The 23,820-nt window shown below is 41.3% G+C and overlaps 1 protein-coding gene across 9 annotated transcripts in view; it reads right to left on the bottom strand.

Annotated features, from left to right (window-relative positions):
• Positions 1–23,820, bottom strand: part of pecam1b (platelet and endothelial cell adhesion molecule 1b) — a 117,315-nt gene that overhangs the window by 61,553 nt on the left and 31,942 nt on the right. For all 9 annotated transcript variants that reach the window (XR_009803123.1, XM_061880682.1, XM_061880678.1 and 6 more), the window contains 5 exons: positions 16,855–17,151; positions 10,926–11,207; positions 10,571–10,840; positions 10,235–10,507; positions 5,028–5,315 (listed from right to left, as the gene is read on the bottom strand). Coding sequence is in view for 8 of the 9 variants with exons in the window: in XM_061880678.1 (XP_061736662.1) it covers positions 5,028–5,315; positions 10,235–10,507; positions 10,571–10,840; positions 10,926–11,207; positions 16,855–17,151 (1,410 nt within the window). In the remaining variant the exon portion in view is untranslated. The remainder of the gene's footprint in view (positions 1–5,027; positions 5,316–10,234; positions 10,508–10,570; positions 10,841–10,925; positions 11,208–16,854; positions 17,152–23,820) is intronic.

The raw sequence follows: 23,820 nt of genomic DNA, 5'->3' as shown, positions 1-23,820 counted from the left end.
TGTGACTGGGTTGGCACGCTATTTCTATGTAGGAAAAGCAGACGTGACGACAGGTTGTAGAGGACGCTAAAGGCAGTGCCGTTAATGCACGCCCCCAATATTGTCGTCCGTGTAAAAATGGGGAGAAATTCGGGAGAATGTTTACCCCGGGAGATTTTCGGGAGGGGCACTGAAATTTCGGAGTCCGGGAAAATCGGGAGGGTTGGCAAGTATGAGTATGAGTGGTGAATGCGGTGTTACAGCTCTAATGTTAATTTCATACTGCCTCAAGGGCCAAATGAAATTACACGGCGGGCCAAATTTGGCTCGCAAGCCAGAGTGTGACACCCATGCTTTAATACGAGCCATTAGATCTACCACCTCTTCAAGTATCATAAGGAGATACATGATGAATACAAGCGGAAGATGGATAAAAGCAAACACGGAAAAAAAGTAGTACCACACAGTTGACGCTTAAAGACTCCGCCGGGAAAAAACAGAAATACAACAAAAACCACCCCAAGGCGAAAGCTCACGTTGTGGTCAGGGACAACGCCCGCAGTATGGCAAAAGCTACGATGGAGTTTGTTGTGGCTAGTCTGCCCTGCATGGTGCACACTTTGCAGCTTGCGGTGAACAGAGGTGCCCTGTCTCAACGCAGCATTTCAGAAGCTCTGGCTGACTGCTAGGCCACTTCAAGCACTCACCACCAGCTTGCAGCACATTTGTGTTACTCATTCAAAAAATACGTTAGGGCAGGGTAGATTGAGCCCAGTTTATGATTTCCTGTTATACAGTATACCAGGCAGTCTTGCACTAAAGGAGGACTATGTTGTTGTTTACTTTATGACTCTAGTATACTCTGGACCAGGGGTCAGCAACACGGTGCCCGCGGGCACCAAGTCGCCCGTAAGGACCAGATGAGTCGCCCGCTGGCCTGTTCTAAAAATAGCTCAAATAGCAGCACTTACCAGTGAGTTGCCTCTACTTTTTTAAATTGTATTTATTTACTAGCAAGCTGGTCTCGCTTTGCTCGACGTTTTTAATTCTAAAAGAGACAAAACTCAAATAGAATTTGAAAATAAAAGAAAATATTTTAAAGACTTGGTCTTCAATTGTTTAAATAAATTCATTTATTTTTTTACTTTGCTTCTTATAACTCTCAGAAAGACAATTTTAGAGGAAAAATACAACTTTAAAAATAATTTTTTGGGATTTTTAAACACTTATATCTTTTTACCTTTTAAATTCCTTCCTCTTTTTTCCTGACAATTTAAATCAATGTTCAAGTAAATTTATTTTTTTATTGTAAAGAATAATAAATACATTTTAATTTACTTCTTCATTCTAGCTTCTGTTTTTTTGACAAAGAATATATGTGAAATCTCTCTTCAAACTTAGTATGATTAAAACTCAAAAATAATTTTTGCAAATCTAGAAAATCTTTAGAATCAAATTTATATCCTATTTCAAAGTCTTTTGAATTTCTTTTAAAAATTTTGTTCTGGAAAATCTAGAAGAAATAAAGATTTGTCTTTGTTAGAAATATAGCTTGGTCCAAATTATTATATATTCTAACAAAATGCAGATTGGATTTTAACCTATTTAAAACATGGCATCAAAATTCTAAAATTAATCTTAATCAGGAAAAATGTCTAATGATGTTCCAGAAATTATTTTTTTAATTCTTTCATAAAGATTCAAATAGCTAGTTTTTCTCTTCTTTTTTTAGTTGAATTTTGAATTTTAAAGAGTCGAAATTGAAGATAAACTATGTTTCAAAATTAAATTTTTATTTTTTTCTGTTTTTTCTTCTTTTAAACCGTTCAATTAAGTGTTTTTTTCATCATTTATTCTCTACATAAAACCTTCCGTAAAAGGAAAAAAAATGTACGATGGAATGACAAGCAGAAATACCCATTTTTTAAATATATATACATTTATTTATTAAAGGTGAATTGAGCAAATTAGCTATTTCTGGCAATTTATTTAAGTGTGTATCAAACTGGTAGCCCTTGGCATTAATCAGTACCCAAGAAGTAGCTCTTGGTTTCAAAAAAGTTGGTGACCCCTGCTCTGGACTGAAGCTGTGTGCCTTCAATGTTTTTGTAAATGTTGTTTTGAGGCATGTTTAAAAAAAAATAATGCACATTGTGAAAGTCCAAGTATAATATTTCCCATAGTCCAAATGGGTATCAGGAATTATCTCAGGGAGATCGTGTCCCAAATTGCTGTTTTGAAGCATGTTTTAAGAAATAATGCACTTTGTGACTTCAATAATAAATATGGCAGTGCCATGTTGGCATTTTTTCCCCATAACTTGAGTTGATTTATTTTGGAAAACCTTGTTACATTGTTTAATGCATCCAGCGGGGCATCACAACAAAATTAGGCATAGTAATGTGTTCATTCCACGACTGTATATATTGGTATCGGTTGATTTCTGAATCGGTAATTAAGAGTTGGACAATATCGGAATATCGGCAAAAAAGCCATTATCGGACATCCCTACTAACAATCTTCTTGTCCACCACCATTCTTCTTTTTTAATACAATGCTTTGGTTCTTCAGCATTAACATGCCATCTCTACACAAAAAAAAACTAATTTTGTACTTTGTTTTCTAGGTGATTCTGGCTCTTTAATTGTTTCACGTAAATATCCAAGCATGCTTTTATGGAACTTGCTGTCTGCACTCGAGCACAGTCAAGCCAACTTGTGCAAAATGATTCAGATACAGAGGGATCTCGTCAGAAAAATTGTATGTAAATTACCCAAAAAAACTTTCCGTTCTCTGAGTTCCCAGTGAACAGACAACAGCTGTCTTTGTTGCACCAAGACAAAGGCTTGGAAAATTCCGCTGTTTACGATGGGAAGAGACGGGGGCATGTTATCTATTGTCATCCAAGACCTGTACAAGCTCGATCCAGGACCAGTCAAAGCCCGAGGCATGTTTTTCTTTTGTGTTAATATGACCGAAAACAATTCCTTTAGAAACAGCTGTTATGTAAACAGGGCATATCAAAATAAAGGAGGAGACGTTAACCTTTTTTTTTTTATCAGAGCGCAATGACACTGTACAAGGGTACACGTTCCTCCTCACTGAGCCAAACTGAATTCTGTCTCCGTTTCATTCTTTGCTTCTTGCCTGTTTTAACAGATGTGGTCGATGTTTAAACTTGACAGAAATATCGTACAGAGAACTTGCTGTCTGCACTCGAGCACAGTCAAGCCAACTTATGCAAAAGGATTCAGACACAGAGGGATCTCGTCAGAAAAATTGTATGTAAATTACCCAAAAAACTTTCCGTTCTCGGAGTTCCCAGTGAACAGACAAAAGCTGTCTTTGTTGCACCAAGACAAAGGCTTGGAAAATTACGCTATGTACGATGGGAAGAGACGGGGGCAGGTTATCTATTGTCATCCAAGACCTGCCCAAGCTCGATCCAGGACCAGTCAAAGCCCGAGGCATGTTTTTCTTTTGTGTTAATGTGACCTTTAGAAACATCTGTTGTAATGTAAACAGGGCATATCCAAATAAAGGAGGAGACATGAACGTTTTTTTTTGTCAGAGCGCAATGACACTGTAAAAGGGTACACGTTTCTCCTCACTGAGCCAAACGGAATTCTGTCTCCGTTTCATTCTTTGCTTCTTGTCTGTTTTAACAGATGTCGTCGATTTTTAAACCTGACAGAAATATCGTACAGAGAACATGCTGTCTGCACTCGAGCACAGTCAAGCCAACTTATTCAAAATGATTCAGACACAGAGGGATCTCGCCAGAAAAATTGTATGTAAATTACCAAAAAACTATCCGTTCTCGGAGTTCCCAGTGAACAGACAAAAGCTGTCTTTGTTGCACCAAGACAAAGGCTTGGAAAATTACGCTATGTACGATGGGAAGAGACGGGGGCAGGTTATCTATTGTCATCCAAGACCTGCCCAAGCTCGATCCAGGACCAGTCAAAGCCCGAGGCATGTTTTTCTTTTGTGTTAATGTGACCTTTAGAAACATCTGTTGTTATGTAAACAGGGCATATCCAAATAAAGGAGGAGACGTGAAACATTTTTTTTGTCAGAGCGTAATGACACTGTACAAGGGTACATGTTTCTCCTCAATGAGCCAAACCGATTTCTGTCTCCGTTTCATTCTTTGCTTCTTGTCTGTTTTAACAGATGTCGTCGAAATATCGTACAGAGAACTTGCTGTCTGCACTCGATCACAGTCAAGCCAACTTATGCAAAATGATTCAGACAAAGAGGGATCTCGCCAGAAAAATTGTATGTAAATTACCAAAAAACTATCCGTTCTCGGAGTTCCCAGTGAACAGACAAAAGCTGTCTTTGTTGCACCAAGACAAAGGCTTGGAAAATTCCGATGTGTACGATGGGAAGAGACGGGGGCGGGTTATCTATTGTCATCCAAGACCTGTCCAAGCTCGATCCAGGACCAGTCAAAGCCCGAGGCATGTTTTTCTTTTGTGTTAATGTGACCGAAAACAATTCCTTTGGAAACAGCTGTTGTTATACAAACAGGGCATATCCAAAAATTGTATGTAAATTACTCAAAAACTATCCGTTCTCGGAGTTCCCAGTGAACACACAAAAGCTGTCTTTGTTGCACCAAGACAAAGGCTTGGAAAATTCCGTTGTGTACGATGGGAAGAGACGGGGGCAGGTTATCTATTGTCATCCAATACCTGCCCAAGCTCGATTCAGGACCAGTCAAAGCCGAAGGCATATTTTTCTTTTGTGTTAATGTGACCGAAAACAATTCCTTTGGAAACATCTGTTATGTAAACAGGAGGAGACGTGAACTTTTTTTAGTCAACGCGTAATGACACTATACAAGGGTACACGTTTCTCCTCACTGAGCCAAACGGAATTCTGTCTCCGTTTCATTCTTTGCTTCTTGTCTGTTTTAACAGATGTGGTCGATGTTTAAACCTGACAGAAATATTGTACAGTCGCATAGCCCTTCTTGATTCATCCATTATTGGAGTGGAGGTGTGTTCACCTTGTAAATATGCAGTCAAACTAATATTTACCAACAACAGCGGCGTCCAGTCTTTTGCTGAGAGGGATCTCGGAGCTGCTGAGAGGACTGTTCTTGGCCTCGCACATGAATTTGTTGATATCCTCCGGCCGGTCGATGGTGACGGTGAAGAGCGCATTTTCCGAGGGACGCCTAACGCTGGCTTTGCTCAGTTCCTCGTACTCCTTGAACAGGGTGTAGTTTATGGGCAGGCTGCCGACGTCCGACTGGCAGTGGATCTTGAAAGGTCTCCCCAGCACCGCCCTGCCGACCACTGATATCCTCGGAGTGGAGACAGTTACTAAAGTGGACAACGAGAACAGCATGCTGATCAATTCAATTATTTTATATGCGAGCCATCGACATGCACAGGAAGTAAACATGAAGTTATATAGGGATGAGTACCTGTTAGAATAATCGTATTAAGATATCACGATACTTTGTGTTGAATAAGTTCCCGGCGAGAAGACAAATGCTGTCTTTGAACCTACCAAGAAGGCTTGTAAATCTCCACTGTGTAGGATGGGAAGCAACATGAAGGTGTTGTGTTTCTTTCATGCATTGTAATCATCCATTTTTCTACCGCGTGTCCTGTTCAGGGTCGCGGGGGGTGCCGGAGCCTATCTTAGCTACATTCAACAGAAAGAGATTGACTTGACCCAAGAACTACAAAAGCGAAGAAGAAGCGGGGCCAGAGTCCTCTCCGAACTGTTGTAAGACCTTCTCTTTTCAATTTCTCTGTAACCAAAAGGCAAAGCTGTTTACGACCCACATCCCTTAGAAACAGCTGTTGTCATGTAGTCGGGGAAAGTCCAATTAAAAAGAGGCGGTGTACAATATATAGGTGGTATAGCTCGGTTGGTAGAGCGGCCGTGCCAGCAACTTGAGGGTTGCAGGTTCGATCCCCGCTTCCGCCATCCTAGTCACTGCTGTTGTGTCCTTGGGCAAGACACTTTACCCACCTGCTCCCAGTGCCACCCACACTGGTTTGAATGTAAAAATTAGATATTGGGTTTCACTATGTAAAGCGCTTTGAGTCACTAGAGAAAAAGCGCTATATAAATATAATTCACTTCACTTCATTACAATCTTTCGCCAAAGCGTGCTGAGACACTGTACGAGGGTACAGTCTCCAAGCGTCTCTCCTTAATGAGCCAAATTGAATTCTGTCTCTCTTTAATTCCTTGCTTCTTGTCTCGTTTAATAGATGTCATCAGTGTACATTTCGCATTTGATCCAATACGGTACGGATTTTTGGTACTTTTGTGTGTGTTTATGTCGTAATAAGTGTTCATTGTTTAATATTTAACTATTATAATTTTTATTTAGTTGTAATTGCAAGACTTTGGATGGCGGAAGAGGGCAGTTTAGCAGAGCTACCGAGGTTAGACCGACACATTGAACATGTACATTTTAATATTGTTGTTCGGTATAATATTCAGTCCATTACTGATATCTTACCGCAGATTGCAATTTTTGCTGTATATAAAGAAATAACTTTAAGAGGAAAACACGTTTTTACACGTAGAAAACGTACCGAAACAGAACTGAAAACTGTGTCCCAAAACGTGGGTAACCTGTACCGTCGCACTCCTAATTGGTAGCATGTGTATGGCATTTCAAATATGAATTAGCATCAAGCTAAACGCATTTTGAAAAGTAGAGCCTTGCTTTTGAACGCTTTCTTACTTTAAAGGTGTTGCTTGAGATTCTGGCTCTCACTTGTTTCAAGTAAATATCCAAGCATGCCTTGATGGAATTTGCTTTGTGCACTCAGGCGCAGTAAAAGAAAGAACTCTGAGAGAAAAACAAGTTTTTTACAAATAAAAAACGTACCAAAACAGAACTGAAAACCATGTCTAAGTAGCATGTGTATGGCATTTCAAATATGAAATAGCATTTTGAAAAGTAGAGCCTTACTTTTGAGCGTTTTCAATGAGGCATGCTTGCTTTGTTGCCACGGACAACGATGCAACGTTATTTAAGAGGCAGTCTGCTATGAATACGCTTGTTTGCCTGCCAAGTGCTGGAGCCGGTGTCGAGTCTGCAGCTGGACATGCAACAAAGATATCAAAATACAGTACCGTGTGATTTTATTTGTACACGGTAGTCTTGTAACGATACCAATATGTTGGTACCGGTATCGGTACTATAATTATTTCGGTACTTTTTGGTACTTTTCTAAATAAGGGGCACCACAAAAGAAATTGCACTATTGGCTTTATTTTAAAAAAAATCTTAAACTACATCAAACATGTGTTTATTATTGCAGTTAAGTCCTTAAATAAAATAGTGAACATACTAGACAACTTGTCTTTTAGTAGTAAGTAAACAAACAAAGACTCCTAATTAGTTTGCGGACATATGCAGTAAAATATTGTGTCTTTTTCCTTTCTATTTTTAAGGAAAAGTGGAAGAAAATTAATCATTAATCTACTTGTTCATGTACTGTTAATATCTGTTTATTTTCTATTTTAACAAGTTCTATCTACACTTCTGTTAAAATGTAGCAATTACTTATTACTCTGTTGTTTGATACTTTACATTAGTTTTGGATGATACCACACATTTAGGTATCGATCCGATACCAAGTCGTCACAGGATCATACATTGGTCATATCTAAAGTCTTCATGTGTCCAGGGACATATTTCCTGAGTTTATCAACATAATATACATTTGAAAAAAAAACGAAAGATGTTATGATGCCAAAAAATATCGTAATCATAGTAGTGTCGACTAGATACACTCCTGTGATTGGTATCATTACAGTGGATGTCAGGTGTCGATCCAGATCCGCCAATTGCATTTGTTTACATTTTCATGCAGGTGCGCTCCGAAGTGTAGTGAAGCATGTTTAGCTATTCCTCGTCCTGCAGGGATGATACTTGGAAGAAACGTACTTTATTTGTCGCCACGGAGACGAGGATTAGTGATTTAGAAGTCGCTAAAACACCGCCGACTGCGATTAGCTAGCCATGTCTTACAGCACCTCTTCCTGAGGACGTTTCAGTGTTAAAAGTTCACCTTTATCTTTACTTTTTAAGCCAAAATGCGTCCATTCTACCGTTTTTGTCACACTGTCTCTGCTTGTAAGTACTCAGTGATTGTGTGCCGCCGAACATGCTCTGCTGCTGGTAAAACCAGCAATGATACGACGTGACTTTGACGCGGGCGGGCGCGGGACTGGTACGTTTCAGAGACTGTATCGTACCGAAAATGATTCATTGGTATCGCGGTACTAGACTAATACCAGTTTACCGTACAATCCTAGTACACGGTAGTCCTAATTTAATTCGGCTGGTACCTATCAGTGGTGTGGTGTCGAGGCCAGTAAGGCTTTCTCTGCTAGCCTAACAAAATCAGAAATCATGATCGTAATTAAAAGGTAAAAAAAAAATTGTTATTTACTTACTCTAAATATCTAAAATTATTCATATTCTCTTTATGTTATATTATGCTTCTTCCAGTGCCGTGTTGCCATGCTGTACCAAATCTGCCCGGAGTCTTCAGAATCAACAATGCGGGCATACAGAGAACAGGGACATACAGTTGATTGATAATTCCGATCAGCCAATCAGATCACGAGTTGGCCTAAGGTTGAACGTGACATTTACGCCTCCTGTGATTGGATACTCACCGGGACCGTTAGCGAATTGAATTTGAGAACACAGAGTTGATAAACAGTTGTCATAGCCAATCAGATCACAAGTTGTTCACAGTAGCCTTTCTAGGTAGCCTGTTGTTAACGAGACTGTGATTGGATACTCACTTGTCATTCCAAAGTGAGTATCCAATCACAAGTTGCAATTTAGCAGGAAGTAGGATGTGTTGCGCCGTAGCCAAATCATAGCAGAGAAGGACTGATTAGGTGGCAGATACCGTATTTTTTGGATTATAAGTCGCTCGCTTGATGTGTGTGTGAGACGATTGCTGACATTTTCTTCGTCTCTTCCGCGAATGAGATAAATAATATTATTTGATATTTTACGGTAATGTGTTAATAATTTCACACAAGTCGTTCCGGAGTGTATGTCGCACACCAATCTATTGAAAAAAATGTGACTTATAGTCCGTAAAATACGGTATATATTTGCAAGGCCATTTTCAAGAAGGATATTTAAAGAGAAAATACATCTTGTGAGACGATTTCGGCCAATGAAATGGGAAAATTCGCGCCATTTCCACTCGAATAGGTGCCACAAATTGTGAGCTCAAATCTAACATTTTTTTACTTTAAGTATGTTTTTTGCAATTTTTAATTTTGACAGTACCACATAAGATATTTTTTAATCGCTGATGCATTTTAATTGTTTTTTTTCAAGTGCGCCAGAAAATAACCCGTTTTGTACACTGTTGGGGTGTTTCAATGCGCAGTAGTGCGTAAATGTGTTTTTGTATAGTATTTCTCCAGCAATGGTCATGTGGTGATATTTTGAGAGGTAATTATTGAAGTTTGACATCACAGAAGGGCTAGGTGGGAAATGCACGGGCCGCCACTGAAAATACAGAATTCCGTACCCATCCTTAAGGTTGTATAAATAGTTCCCTGAAAGCGCCATTTTAAAAAACTATTTTGTTTTTTAAACAATAGAAAAGTGGAGAGAATAAAGCAATAATGGAAACTGTGGAGAGAGGTGTAGTGAGCGCTGCCTGTAGGAGCAAAAGTCACCATAAAAAGTTAAAAATGTTTAATATTTGAGCTCACAATTAGTGGTGCCCCTCATCGTCGGCTTATTCGAGTGGAAATGGCGAGGATTTCCCCATTTCATTGGCCGTCATCGTCTCACAAGATGTAGTTTCTCTTTAAATATCCTTCTTGAAAATGACCTTGGAAGTATGTATCTGCCACATAATCAACATTTTGTTCTCCGTCTCTGCTATCCCGGTCGGGCTACGGCTTAACACTTCGCCGCTGTCCAGGGTGCTGAGGCCGAGCACCATCGGGCAGGGGCGGGGCATGCGCGGACGGCGAGACACAGCCAGCAGGTGATTAGATTACACAGGTGGTACGTGTTAATGTAATCATCTGTAACGGTAAGCGGCCGGGAGCAGAAAGGGAGAGAGGATACAGACGTTTTGAGAGAGAAAACTTTGGATAAAAACATATAATTAAAACTCTCTTGGATCCTGTGAAGTGTCTGTCAGTGGGACCGCTCGGAAACGACTTCCGCAGCAACATTTTATATGAGACTAAATACGTAAGAAAACGGCATGCTCACCTTTAGGACGGACCGTCAACGGTTTACTGTATTTGTGGATCCCCTTCGCTTGAGCTATGCAGGTGTAGTTGAACTCATAGAGCAGAGCCTTGACAAAAAAGACTCCAGTGGTCTTAGGAATCTGAAGGCTCCCTGGCGGATCTAAACTGTAGGTCAACTGGTCCCTGTGGAGCCTCTCTGAAGCGTAGCTGCTACTTTTACAGGTCAACGTCATGTTTTCCTTGTGAAAGACTTCTTTGGGAGACATCGTCAGAGTGGGCACTGAGAAGAGCTCTATGGAAACAACGACGTGACGTCAGTCTTGCGTCGACAAAGTAAAGTATAGAATTTACTTACCAATCACCGGAACCTTTTTTGTGTCTACTTTGACGACCTTCCCCATTTCCAGTCTGCACTCAAATTCCTCAGAGTCCTTGGCCAGTGCGATCATGCTGTGGTTAACGTTGGTGTCCCCCCTGCTGAGGAGCTGGGTCCCTCGGCTCAGGTAGAGGTGGACAGTCCCGGAGTTGTACACAAGGTTTCTGATAGTGCACAAGATGTCAAGTCGGTCTCCTTCATAGACGTTGTTGTTGGGGAAAATCTCCAAAACCGGAGTGATCAAAAACTCTATGGAAACATGTCGGACCGATGTGTTAGCCGGACATCAATGCTTGGTAAAGACAAGGGTGTTTGAAGTTCCCCCCCCCCTCACCTTTGACGGTAAGTGTGAGCGGTTGACTTTTCTCGGACTGAAAGGAGTCCGGCGTCACAGGGATGGTGTAGGAACAGTACAGCTTGTGGATGCCAACGCTGTTGAAGTGAAGTTTGACCTCGGAAGTGTTGGAGTTGACCCGCTCCTCCCGGATCTCCTTGGAGTTGTCATAGAAGTAGAAAATAATGGAACCCGTCTCACCCGGTGCAGTGCATTTGGCTGTTAGCTCCTCCCCCTCACTGACCACACCCTTGTTAATATGGAACTGTGGTGCTGACAGACCTGCAGAGTGAGGAAATATACAAAGTGTGAGGGCGACGGGAAAACTACAGTACTATTTCACAGTCGAATGTGCTTAAAGAAAATAATTAAGGGGGAACATGAACATTTTCATCTATATCAGGGGTCTCAAAATCAATTTAACTGGGGGCCACTGGATGCAGAGTCTGGGTGAGGCTGGACCGCGAGAAAAGATTACTTAAAACAAATATTTTTAAATGTCTTTATTTTTATTGTCAACACAAAATAAAATCTAAATATAAATGAAACTAAATGACAATTAAGAAATGTGAGTCAATGCAAATTAAACAATAGAAAAAAAAAATAACGGTTTGAATCTGGGACTGTTATTACTGACGGACAGGTGTCACGGTGTGACCGCAGCCAGGCAGGTAAGAAAACCCTTGTTTCCATTGAAACGTTTCTGTCGCTTTCACTCATTTGCCGCTTTTCCACTAACGCAGGGGTAGGCAACCCAGAACCTTGAAAGACACATTTGGGACCCAAATAACAAAAATCGTCTCGGTCTGTAGCCAACGGGAGAGGGGGAAGGGGTGTGTAGGGGCTCGCCGTTGAGTTTTCAGTTACGGTAGCACATCACGACTAACGTGTTACACGTCCGATTCGCCCAGCGACTCTCTGTCGGAGTATCAGCGTTGGGGTCCAGTGCACCACCAACGCGCACTGGACGTTCAACATTGTCCACACCTTTAAGTCCTTTGGGAGGGCCATTCTAAAACTTTAATTCAAGCCTGATTTAGCCATTCCATTACCACGTTTGACGTGTTGGGGTCATCGTCCTGTTGGAACACCCGACTGTGCCCCAGACCCAACCTCCGGGCTGATGACTTTAGCTTGTTTTGAAGAATTTGGAGGTAATCTTCCTTTTTCATTGTCCCATTTACACTCTGTAAAGCACCCGTTCCATTGGCAGCAAAACAGGCCCAGAGCATAATACTACCACCACCATGCTTGATGGTAGGGATGCTGTTCCTGAAATTAAAGGCCTCACCTTTTCTCCTCCAAATATATTGCTGGGTATTGTGACCAAACGGCTCCATTTTTGTTTCATCTGACCACAGAACTTTCCTCCAGAAGGTCTTATCTTTGTCATTGTGTTGTCCGATGAAACAGAGGGCCTTAGGGTGGTGCAAGGAGGAAAAGTGTGGCAAATTGATGCTGCTTTAAAAAGTTGATGTAGACAAAGCTCCGCTGGCTGACTTTGGTTAAAATGATAGTTATTTTTGACGCAACTTCGTCCCTCGCAAGGTAGAAGCTAATAGTACTCTTACGTCGGCATGGTCCCTCTAAATGTCTGACGTCATGTCTCTGCTTTAAAATGCTTGCACAAAAACAAGTTCCGCTTTGCAGAATGAGCCAGGAATTCATGTTTTCAACAAAAATAAGAGGAAATGTCCTCACACTTCACATGTTATGTTGTCACTGGGGATGTTTTTGCAAGTGACCCACTTTCAGCCGGAAAAAACACGAACGATGACATCACGACTATTGTTATATTATAATTGTCGGCGACAAATTTTGGATCCCTATTACAAAAGTAGCAATGATTGTCACACACATACTAGATGTGGCCAAATAATCCTCTGCATTTGACCCATCACCCTTGATCACCCCCTGGGAGGTGAGGGGAGCAGTGGGCAGCAGCGGTGGCCGCGCCCGGGAATCACTTATGGTGATTTAAAGGGGAACATTATCACCAGACCTATGTAAGCGTCAATATATACCTTGATGGTGCAGAAAAAAGACCTATTTTTTTAACCGATTTCCGAACTCTAAATGGGAGAATTTTGGCGAATTAAACGCCTTTCTGTTTACCGAGCTGGAGGCGATGACGTCAGAATGTGACGTCACCGAGGTAACACACCCACCATTTTCATTTTCAACACATTACAAACACCGGGTCTCAGCTCTGTTATTTTCCGTTTTTTTGACTATTTTTTGGAACCTTGGAGACATCATGCCTCGTTGGTGTGTTGTCGGAGGGTGTAACAACACTAACAGGGAGGGATTCAAGTTGCACCACTGGCCCGAACATGCGAAAGTGTCTGCCGCCAGACCCCCATTGAATGTGCCAGAATGTCTCCACATTTTACCGGCGATGACAGACATGGCACAGAGATGTAGGGATAACCTGCAGATGCATTTGCAACGATAGTCAACGAAATCACAAAGGTGAGTTTTGTTGATTTTGTTTGCCAGCTAATAGATGCTAACATGCTACGCTAATCGATGCTAACATGCTATTTACCGGCGGTGCTAAAGCAGACATGGAACAGAGATGTATGGATAACCTGTGGATGCATTTGCAACTATATTACGTTTCCTTCCACCCACATTTAATGCGAAAAAAACACTTACCAATCGAGGGATTTAAGTTGCTCCAGTGTCAAAAGATGCGAAAGTCCTGATCGTTTGGTCCGCACATTTTACCGGCGATGCAAACGCAGCTATTCGGCCATGCTATGGCTATGAATAGCGTCAATAGCTATTCACTCAATAGCTTCAGTTTCTTCTTCAATACTTTCACACTCCAACCATCTGTTTCAATACATGTGTAATCTGTTGAATCGCTTAAGTCGCTGATATCCGAGTTTGAATCCGAGCTAATGTCACTATATCTTGCTGTGGTATTCCCATTGTTTGTTTACATTGGCAGCACTGTATGACGTCACAGGGAAATGGCCAGTGTCTTCGCAGAGAGCCGAAAATAAGGCACTTTAAAGCTTTATTTAGGGATATTTCGAGACCGGTAAAATTTTGAAAAAAACTTCAAAAAATACAACAAGCCACTGGGAACTGATTTGTATTGTTTTTAACCCTTTTGAAATTGTGATAATGTTCCCCTTTAACCCCCAATTCCAACCCTTAATGCTGAAACGATGCCGAAACGAGTTTGACCTGGCAGTAATTCTAGGCAGGTGCATACATACAATTCAAGGAAATACGGTAAGTCGCTCCTGAGTATATGTCGCACCTCCGGCCAAACTATGAAAAAAACTGCGACTTATAGTCCCAAAAATACGGTACATAAAACATTTAATGCCTCTTTTCTATTTGCAGCCTGCTGAGGTAAATATCAATATGAACTTTTTCCACAGGCTAAACCAGGGGTCGGGAACCTTTTTGGCTGAGAGAGCCAAAAAGCCAAATATTTTAAAATGTATTTCCGTAAGAGTCATATAATATATTTTTTAAGACTGAACACAACTAAACGCATGCATTTTTAAGTAAGACCAACATTTCTAGAGTATAATAGGGCTCTTATTCTTTGTAATAACATTGTTATTCTGAAGCTAACTGTAGAGGGGGGCGTGGCCCGCGGGCCTGCAGCGATCTGGGGTGTGCCAGGACCGGCCTCGAAATCAGCGAGAGCTGCGTAGATGGCCCACCTGAGCCTTGTTATCTAAACACCTGTCGCTCTGTTATAAGCAGCAACCAAGAAGAGAGACGGGGTTGAGGCTGGAGCCAGAGCGCGAGCGAGAACGAAAGAGAAAAATACAATTGCTGGAAAGCAACTGAGGGACTTATTGAAAAATGAAACAATATTGTAACCCTGAAACAGGCTCTCATGTCGGTGCTTGGTGGTCTGAAGAACCCACAGGAGGACAAGCCCCACACTAACCAATAATAAATAAATAACTTTTTAACGCAACTTCTTGAACAGGTGCGGTAGTAAACGGATGGATGGACTAAAAATTCATGAGAATGTTTTATGTTTTGAACATTATTTTTAACACTTATTACAAGTGGAATTATTCATTACTTATTGTGTTAAGCAATGTCAGCTCAGATCTATCCGAGAGCCAGATGCAGTCATCAAAAGAGCCACATCTGGCTAGCGAGCCATAGGTTCCCTACCCCTGAGCTAAACCATGGGTGTCAAACTCTGGCCCACCGTGTAATTTAATTTGGCCCTTGAGGTAATATCAAATTAACATTAGAGCTGGCCCGCTGGTATTATAACACAGCATTCACCGCTAATACTCATAATTACCAACCCTCCCGATTTTCCCGGGAGACTCCCGAATTTCAGTGCCCTTGCCAAAAATCTCCCGGGGCAACAATTCTCCCGAATTTCTCTCGATTTCCACACAAACAACATTCATTGGGGACGTGCCTTAAAGGCACTGCATTCAAGGTCCTCTACAAACTGTCGTACCGTCCACTTTTTCTCCATACAAACATCGTGTCTGCCCAGTCACATACTATATGCGGACTTCACACACAAACAAAGTGAATGCAACGCATACTTGGTCAACCGCCATACAGGTCACACGGAGGGTGGCCGTGTAAACAACTTTAACACTGTTACAAATATGCGCCACACTGAGAACCCACCCCAAACAAGAATGACCACCACATTTAGGGAGAACATCCACACCGTAACCCAGCGTTTCTCAGAGTGTGGGGCGGGCCCCACCTGTGGGGAATAGAGACATGACAGGTGGGGCGCGAGGAACGGGAGGGAATTCCACTTAAAAAAAATGTTTTATTATTATGTTCTTGTGGCGGCAATGACCAAGAAGAACGCGGAGTTGGAATATAATTACAACACTTTATGTACATATTCATATAGATATTTATATCATATTTACATATTTATATAATATGTAACTACAAGCTCCATTCACAGACAGAGTCTCACTGCTTTTATGAGCGGTCAAGCGAGTCAAAAGCCGTTTTTTTTTTTTGTTGTTTTTTTTTTGTGGCGGCTGTCATTCTTTCGTGGAGAGCCGCCACAAATGAATGAATGAGTGGGAAACCCTGACTTGAATGTTACTTGATGTTCAATAAATCTGAAAATGTTAAGCTTGGCATTAGCGTTCTGTTGTGGCGATGGGGGCAGGTGGGGCTTGAAAACTCCCCCTTGTCCAAAGTGGGGGATGACAAAAAAAGTTTGAGAACCACTGCCGTAACCCAACATAAACACAACAGAACAAATACCCAGAACCCTTTGCAGCACTAACTCTTCCGGGATGCTACAATATTTGAGAATCGATTTTGCATGTCACTATAAAGTTATACAAGACTTGCTCGTTCAATATTCAATGCAAAACTTGTTTGGGTCCCTATTAAAAGGTTAATTCGTTCAACCTTGGCCCGCGGCTTTGTTCAGTCTAAAATTTTGGCCCACTTTGTATTTGAGTTTGACACCCCTGGGCTAAAACATTTGAAAAGAAAATAACATTGAATAAATCAACCATTCAGGCCTTTTTACTTCTCAGTTTGCTACACACTGATCGCATCTGATGTGACCAAGCCAGATACCTGCCATCTTTTCTTGGATGATACTTCATTAATGTCAAGGCTCAGGGGGGGCGGGGTTTGGTGGTAGCGGTGGGTATATTGTAGCATCCCAGAAGAGTTAGTGCTGCAAGGGTTGCCGGGTATTTCTTCTGTTTATGTTGTGTTACGGTGCGGGAGTTCTCCCGAAATGTGTTTGTCATTCTTGTTTGGTGTGGGTTCACTGTGTGGCGCATATTTTTTTAAAGTTGTTTATACGGCCCCCCTCAGTGTGACTTGTATTTTTGGTCCAATATGGCTCTTTCAACGTTTCGGGTTGCCGACCCCTGGACTAAGTCTAAGCACAGAAGTGCTAAGTTAAAACATCAAGAAGAAAAGAAGTTACCTGTCACTTTGAGCTTCTTGCTTTCGCTTGTCATCCACCGGCCGTCGATGTTGATCCGACACTTGTACTTGCCCGTGTTGGGTACTCTGGCGTCAGGCAGTCGATACAGGAGGTCGTCGGAGCTGCCCATGTTCTTGGTGTACACCGTGATGCCGTCCTTGTAGATTGTGTACTCGCGACTCAGCGCTGCCGTGCCGGAGATGCTGACCAGCGCCTGGCATCTGACGGTCACATTGGTGCCCCGCGCCACATCGGAACTGGGCTCCAGAGATATGCTGATGTCTCGTATAGTGAAACCTGCGTTGTGAATAAATACAAAGGTTACAAAATGAGATAATTTATAAAAGAACCCCCCGACTTAGTTTGAACATTTTGGTTCACATGCATGATTTTTGACAAAAGTATCATCTATGACTGGCTTCCACGAACATAAAGTGTTTAACTTTATCTTAAGGCTGCTGTAGTTGAACGTTATATACAAACCCTGTTTCCATATGAGTTGGGAAATGATGTTAGATGTAAATATAAACGGAATACAATGATTTCCAAATCCTTTTCAACCCATATTCAATTAAATATGCTACAAAGACAACATATTTGATGTTCAAACTGATAAACTTTTTTTTTTTTTACAAATAATCATTAGCTTTCGAATTTGTTGCCAGCAACACTTGACAAAGAAGTTGGGAAAGGTGGCAATAAATACTGATAAAGTTGAGGAATTCTCATCCAACACTTATTTGGAACATCCCACAGGTGTGCAGGCTAATAGGGAACAGGTGGGTGCCATGATTGGGTATAAAAAACAGCTTCCCAAAAAATGCTCAGTCCTTCACAAGAAAGGATGGGGCGAGGTACACCCCTTTGTCCACAACTGCATGAGCAAATAGTCAAACAGTTTAAGAACAACGTTACTCAAAGTGCAATTGCAAGAAATTTAGAGATTTCAACATCTACGGTTTTGATTGATTGATTGATTGATTGATACTTTTATTAGTAGATTGCACAGTACAGTACATATTCCGTACAATTGACCACTAAATGGTAACACCCGAATAAGTTTTTCAACTTGTTTAAGTCGGGGTCCACGTTAATCAATTCATGGTAATATCATCAAAAGGTTCAGCAAATCTGGAGAAATCACTCCACGTAAGCAGCATGGCTGGAAACCAACATTGAATGACCGTGACCTTCGATCCCTCAGACCGCACTGTATCAAAAACCGACAATCTCTAAAGGATATCACCACATGGGCTTAGGAACACTTCATAAAACCACTGTCAATAAATACAGTTTGTCGCTACATCTGTAAGTGCAAGTTAAAGCTCTACTATGCAAAGCGAAAGCCATTTATCAACAACACCCAGAAACTCCCGCCGGCTTCGCTGGGCCCGAGCTCATCTAAGATGGACTGATGCAAAGTGGAAAAGAGTTCTGTGGTCTGACAAGTCAACATTTCAAATTGTTTTTGGAAATATTGGACATTGTGTCATCCGGACCAAAGAGGAAGCAAACCATCCAGACTGTTATCCTTCAAAAGCCAGCATCTGTGATGGTATGGGGGTGTATTATTGCCCAAGGCATGGGTAATTTACACATCTGTGAAGGCACCATTAATGCTGAAAGGTACATACAGGTTTTGGAGCAACATATGTTGCCATCCAAGCAAAGTATTTTCCATGGACGCCCCTGCTTATTTCAGCAAGACAATGCCAAGCCACGTGTTACAACAGCGTGACTTCGTAAAAAAAAAAAAGAGTGCGGGTACTTTCCTGGCCCGCCTGCAGTCCAGACCTGTCTCCCATAGAAAATGTGTTACGCATTATGAAACCTAAAATACCACAAGGGAGACCCCGGACTGTTGAACAACTTAAGCTGTACATCAAGCAAGAATGGGAAAGAATTCTACCTGAAAAGCTCCAAAAATTGGTCTCCTCAGTTCCCAAACGTTTACTGAGTGTTGTTAAAAGGAAAGGCCATGTAACCCAGTGGAAAAAACGCCCCTGTGACAATTTTTTTGCTATGTGTTGCTGCAATTAAATTCTAAATTAATGATTAACTGCAATAATTAGGTATCTTGTCTATTCAAATGAATATAAGTTGAAAATGATTTGCAAATCATTGTATTCTCTTTTGATTTACGAATTACACAATGTGCCAACTTCACTAGTTTTGGGTTTAATCTTTTTTTTTGTTTTTTTTTTTGGAGCCTTTAGTATTTCGCATCGTCCTTGCACATTTTGGCAAATCATCGTCAATTTTTGCTAATCGAATCGGTCTCTAAAAATTCAACTGTACAGCCAATCAAATATCTCCGTGCATCGCCCACTGCGTTCTTCTTATTTCCTTGTTTACATTGACAGAGGCGTGTGATGATAATCTCTCGTCGTCTCTCATTTAATAACAAACATGACTACAATAGATTGTGGTCGTTAGTTTTTTTTAATGTTCTTAAAAAAATGGCTTTTTTGCCAATATCCGATATTCCGATATTGTCCAACTCTTAATTACCGATTCCGATATCAACTGACACCGATATATACAGTGGTGGAATGAACACATTATTATGCCTATTTTTGTTGTGATGCCCCGCTGGATGCATTAAACAATGTGACAAGGTTTTTCCAAAATAAATCAACTCAAGTTATGGAAAAAAATGCCAACATGGCACTGCCATATTTATTATTGAAGTCAAAAAGTGCATTATTTTTTTGAACATGCCTCAAAACAGCAGCTTGGAATTTGGGACATGCTCCACCTGGGAGAGCATGAGGAGGTTGAGGGGGCCGGCGTTCAGGTGGGGGTGTATAATGTAGCGTCCCAGAAGAGTTAGTGCTGCAAGGGGTTCTGGGTATTTGTTCTGTTGTGTTTATGTTGTGTTACGGTGCGGATGTTGTCATTCTTGTTTGGTGTGGGTTCACATATTTGTAACAGTGTTAAAGTTGTTTATACGGCCACCCTCAGTGTGACCTGTATGGCTGTTGACCAAGTATGAACTGCACTCACTTGTGTGTGTGAAAAGCCGTAGATATAATGTGATTGGGCTGGCACTCAAAGGCAGTGCCTTTAAGGTTTATTGGCGCTCTGTACTTCTCCCTACGTCCATGTACCACTCCGTACAGCGGTGTTTTAAAAAGTCATACATTTGACTTTTTGAAACCGAAAACCGATCATTTCCGATATCACATTTTAAAGCGATTGGCAGTCCGATATTATTCTCTATTCTCAACTAATTTGTAGGTAAATTTACTAACAATTTGTTGAAACAAAGGAGCAATTGGATGTGCAAATACGACACACATAATGTCTGCAGACGCCCTGTGATGAGGTGGCAACTTGTCCTGGGTGTACCCCGCCTTCCGCCCGATTTTAGCTGAGACAGCTAAAACCAGCGCCCCTCGCCACCCCAAAAGGGAATAAGCGGTAGGAAATGGATGGATGGATAATGTCTGCAGACAGCGGACAATACGGGAACCCAGGTTCTGTAGAATTGCCAGTTAGTAAGACAAGAGTAGAAGGTATGAAGGTTAATTTGTGTCTCCAATAAAAAAAAGTTTTTTTTGACACTGAACTTATATACCATATTTTCCTGAACTATAAGGCGCACTTAAAATATGTTTTCTTCTTCTCAAAACTCGACGGCGCCTTACAACCAGGTGCGCCTAATGTGCGGAATAATTCTGGTTGTGCTTACCGACCTCGAAGCTATTTTATTTGGTAATGATAACTTTGACCAGTATTGTTGTTGCACTCGTGAGCTACAGATGAGGAGATACTGCTCCGTTATTGATTGAAAACTGATTGTCATTAAAACAGTTAGCGCTATATTTTGACACTTCTTCCACTCCTGTCCTTGCACGCTACACCGCTACAACAAAGATGACGGGGAGAAGACGTTGTCGAAGGTGAGCCACGTTAATAAGACTGCTCACAAAACGGCGCATCCTGAAGATACTGTCAGAAAGCGGCTTGAAGATGATCTATAAAACATCATCCATGCAACATTTTGATCAAAGAACCACCATCACTTGTTATGTAGACCACAAGTAAGTGTTTTACATTCAGAAAAACATCATAATAATATGACCCCTTTATGTGCATTATAATCCGGTGCGCCATATATATGACAAAAATTAGAAAATAGACCATTCCAATGATGGACGCTTTTGACCTCCCCCCTGCCTCAACGACACTTGGAGACGAACTTGTGCTTGCATGCAGAACGGCCCCAGGCCTATGGACACTACATCAACACACCTAAGACAATGGGCATACACACACACACAAACCTTCACTACCGCTTGATTCCCCTTCGGTGATGGACGGTTCATAGCAGCAATCGACCTCCAGGGCTCCAACCCCCGCCCCCTTGCGAGTTGTCCCGATTATATGTAACATGCGTGGCATGGAAGTTTTTCCCTACTCCAGACTATGCCCCTTTAGGACCTCAGTCTAGTTTGTATTTTTTTTTATTCATCTTTTTCCCCAGCGTTTTACCTTTTCCCCATTTTTTACGGGGCGCCTCGTGGCAACCCATCAGCGTTCCTGTTCTGTAACCCTGTACACTGTTTGTTTGTCTCGTCTTGAACGGGTTTGTGCTGAAAACATAGTTTTGTTGTACTTGTGAAATGACAATAAAGTTTCTATTCAATTCTATTCATTGGCAGTGTGCCATATAAGCCGGTGCGCCCTATGGGCCGGAAAATATGGTCACTACATTTTTTTCCCATTTGAAATTGGTTAACTGAATTCTTAAATTATGTTGACATTTTTAAGAAATTGTTAGCAAAATGCTCGTGTTTAAAAATTCAGTTTAAAAATTCAGAATTCAAAAATTCTGTCGGAAGGGTTTTCACGAGACACATTTCAGGTCAGATTAGCTTCCTAGCATCGCCTCCGTTGGAGCGCTTTTTGTTGTAGTTGGTAGTTTTTGTTCTTAGCCCGTTTTTCCCTCCACAGTTGGAGCTTTTTGAGTTGTTAATATTTTTGTTAGTTTAGTGGGCAGGTTAGATCTGTTTTGCTTCTCCTGTTTTGGACCCCTTCCTTTGCCAGAATAAATAAGTTTCTTAAATCCTCCATATGTGTCCAGAGTCCTATTCGGGTCGTGACAACAACAGCCATTGAATGAATGAAATAAATGATACAATAATGCAGGATAAAACATAGCTTATCTTATTTTGTAAATATTGAAATAATTAATTAAGACTTACCATACAAAATATTTACCAAAACAATTTTTTAATGTAAAATCATCAGCTTTTTGTACCATACTTGCCAACCCTCCCGATTTTCGTGGGAGACTCCCGAATTTCAGCGCCCCTCCCGAAAATCTCCCGGGGCAACCATTCTCCCAAATTTCTCCCGATTTCCACCCGGACAACAATATTGGGGGCGTGCCTTGAAGGCACTGCCTTTAGCGTTCTCTCTCACCTGAAACCTTCACCCCTTAACAGCCCCATGCTGTCCAGGCGTTCGCTTTTCCTCCATATAAACTGCGTGTCGGCCCAGTCACATAATAACTTAGCGTTGGACGGGTGTTACAATAGTTTTTACTCCAAGATGTCATGAAATGCTGACACGTTGTATGATCTTTTAACTGATTTAATGATAAAGTTCATTTCAAGCACACACACACACACACACAAGTGAATGCAACGCATACTTGGTCAACAGCCATACAGGTCACACTGAGGGTGGCCGTATAAACAACTTTAACACTGTTACAAATATGCGCCACACTGTGAACCCACACCAAACAAGAATGACAAACACATTTCGGGAGAACACCCGCACCGTAACACAACAGAACAAATACCCAGAACCCCTTGCAGCACTGACTCTTCCAGGACGCTACAATAACATCTACTACGGCTTTTGGAGCTCAGGGCACAACTGCACACACGACACGGATGAGATGAAGCAGCAGAATGAAGAAGAGACATAGTGTCGACGAGTAAGAAGAAGAAATACGCTTGCACGTTCCAAAATGATTGGCAAAAAAAAAATCATTTAATCCAGGACAGCTCGAAGAGGAAAGGGTATGCTGCCTGCACCTAAACCTTTTTGTGGTTATGGCCAGTTTTGCAATCTAGCGATTGTTGATTGACCCTCTCTTTGGCATCCTTAACGTCACAGAAGAAGACTAGACGCTCCCCGTCATCTTTGTAGTAGCGGTGTAGCGTGCAAGAACGGGAGAGGAAGAAGTTTCAAAAGATGGCGCTAACTGTTTTAATGACATTCAGACTTTACTTCAATCAATAACGGAGCAGCATTTCCTCATCCGTGGCTCACTAGTGCAACAACACCGGAAATGTGTCCCGTGAATAACCATCCTTGGGTGAATAATGTAAACTCACCCCACCGGTACGTTTTAGTGCTTTCATGGCGAGTTTACTAACATATATAAGTAAGAACTTTACACTATTTTATATTACAAGATCGAAAAAAAGAAGCTTACTGACTATGGTGTCGGAATGGACTACAAAGGCGGACACACGCACATTCTCACGACTTATGCAGATCCCAAATACAGATCAGCAGCTACCAGAAGGTAAGAAAAGTTGCTTTAGCATAATATTGCGAAACAAAACACCAGATAATATGTTTTACCTTATACACACACACACCATAATAATACTCCTATGTTGAAGCACAGTACAATCCATCAAGCGGTACGGCGTCATAGCTTACCAAAGTCCTACTAAAACATTCTGATAGATTTTTGAGCACTGTGTTCTATATTTTCAATAGGATATATAAAATGTTGGTGTTGTTTGAGTCATATTGCAGTCCAAACGTATATTTTATGTATGACTGCAATCTACTGGTCACATTACACCATGTACCAAATTAAAGAAGATTCGAGGTCAGTAAGCACAATCAAAATGTTTTTGTATATTAGGCGCGCAGAGTTATAAGGCGCACTGTCCAGTTTTAAAAGGATTTTAAGTGCACCTTTTAGTCCGA

The sequence above is a fragment of the Nerophis ophidion genome, linkage group LG20, assembly GCF_033978795.1.
Source record: "Nerophis ophidion isolate RoL-2023_Sa linkage group LG20, RoL_Noph_v1.0, whole genome shotgun sequence".
Lineage (NCBI taxonomy): Eukaryota > Metazoa > Chordata > Actinopteri > Syngnathiformes > Syngnathidae > Nerophis > Nerophis ophidion.
Note: the sequence above shows the minus strand (reverse complement) of the source record. Positions and strands in the feature narration are given on the sequence as shown.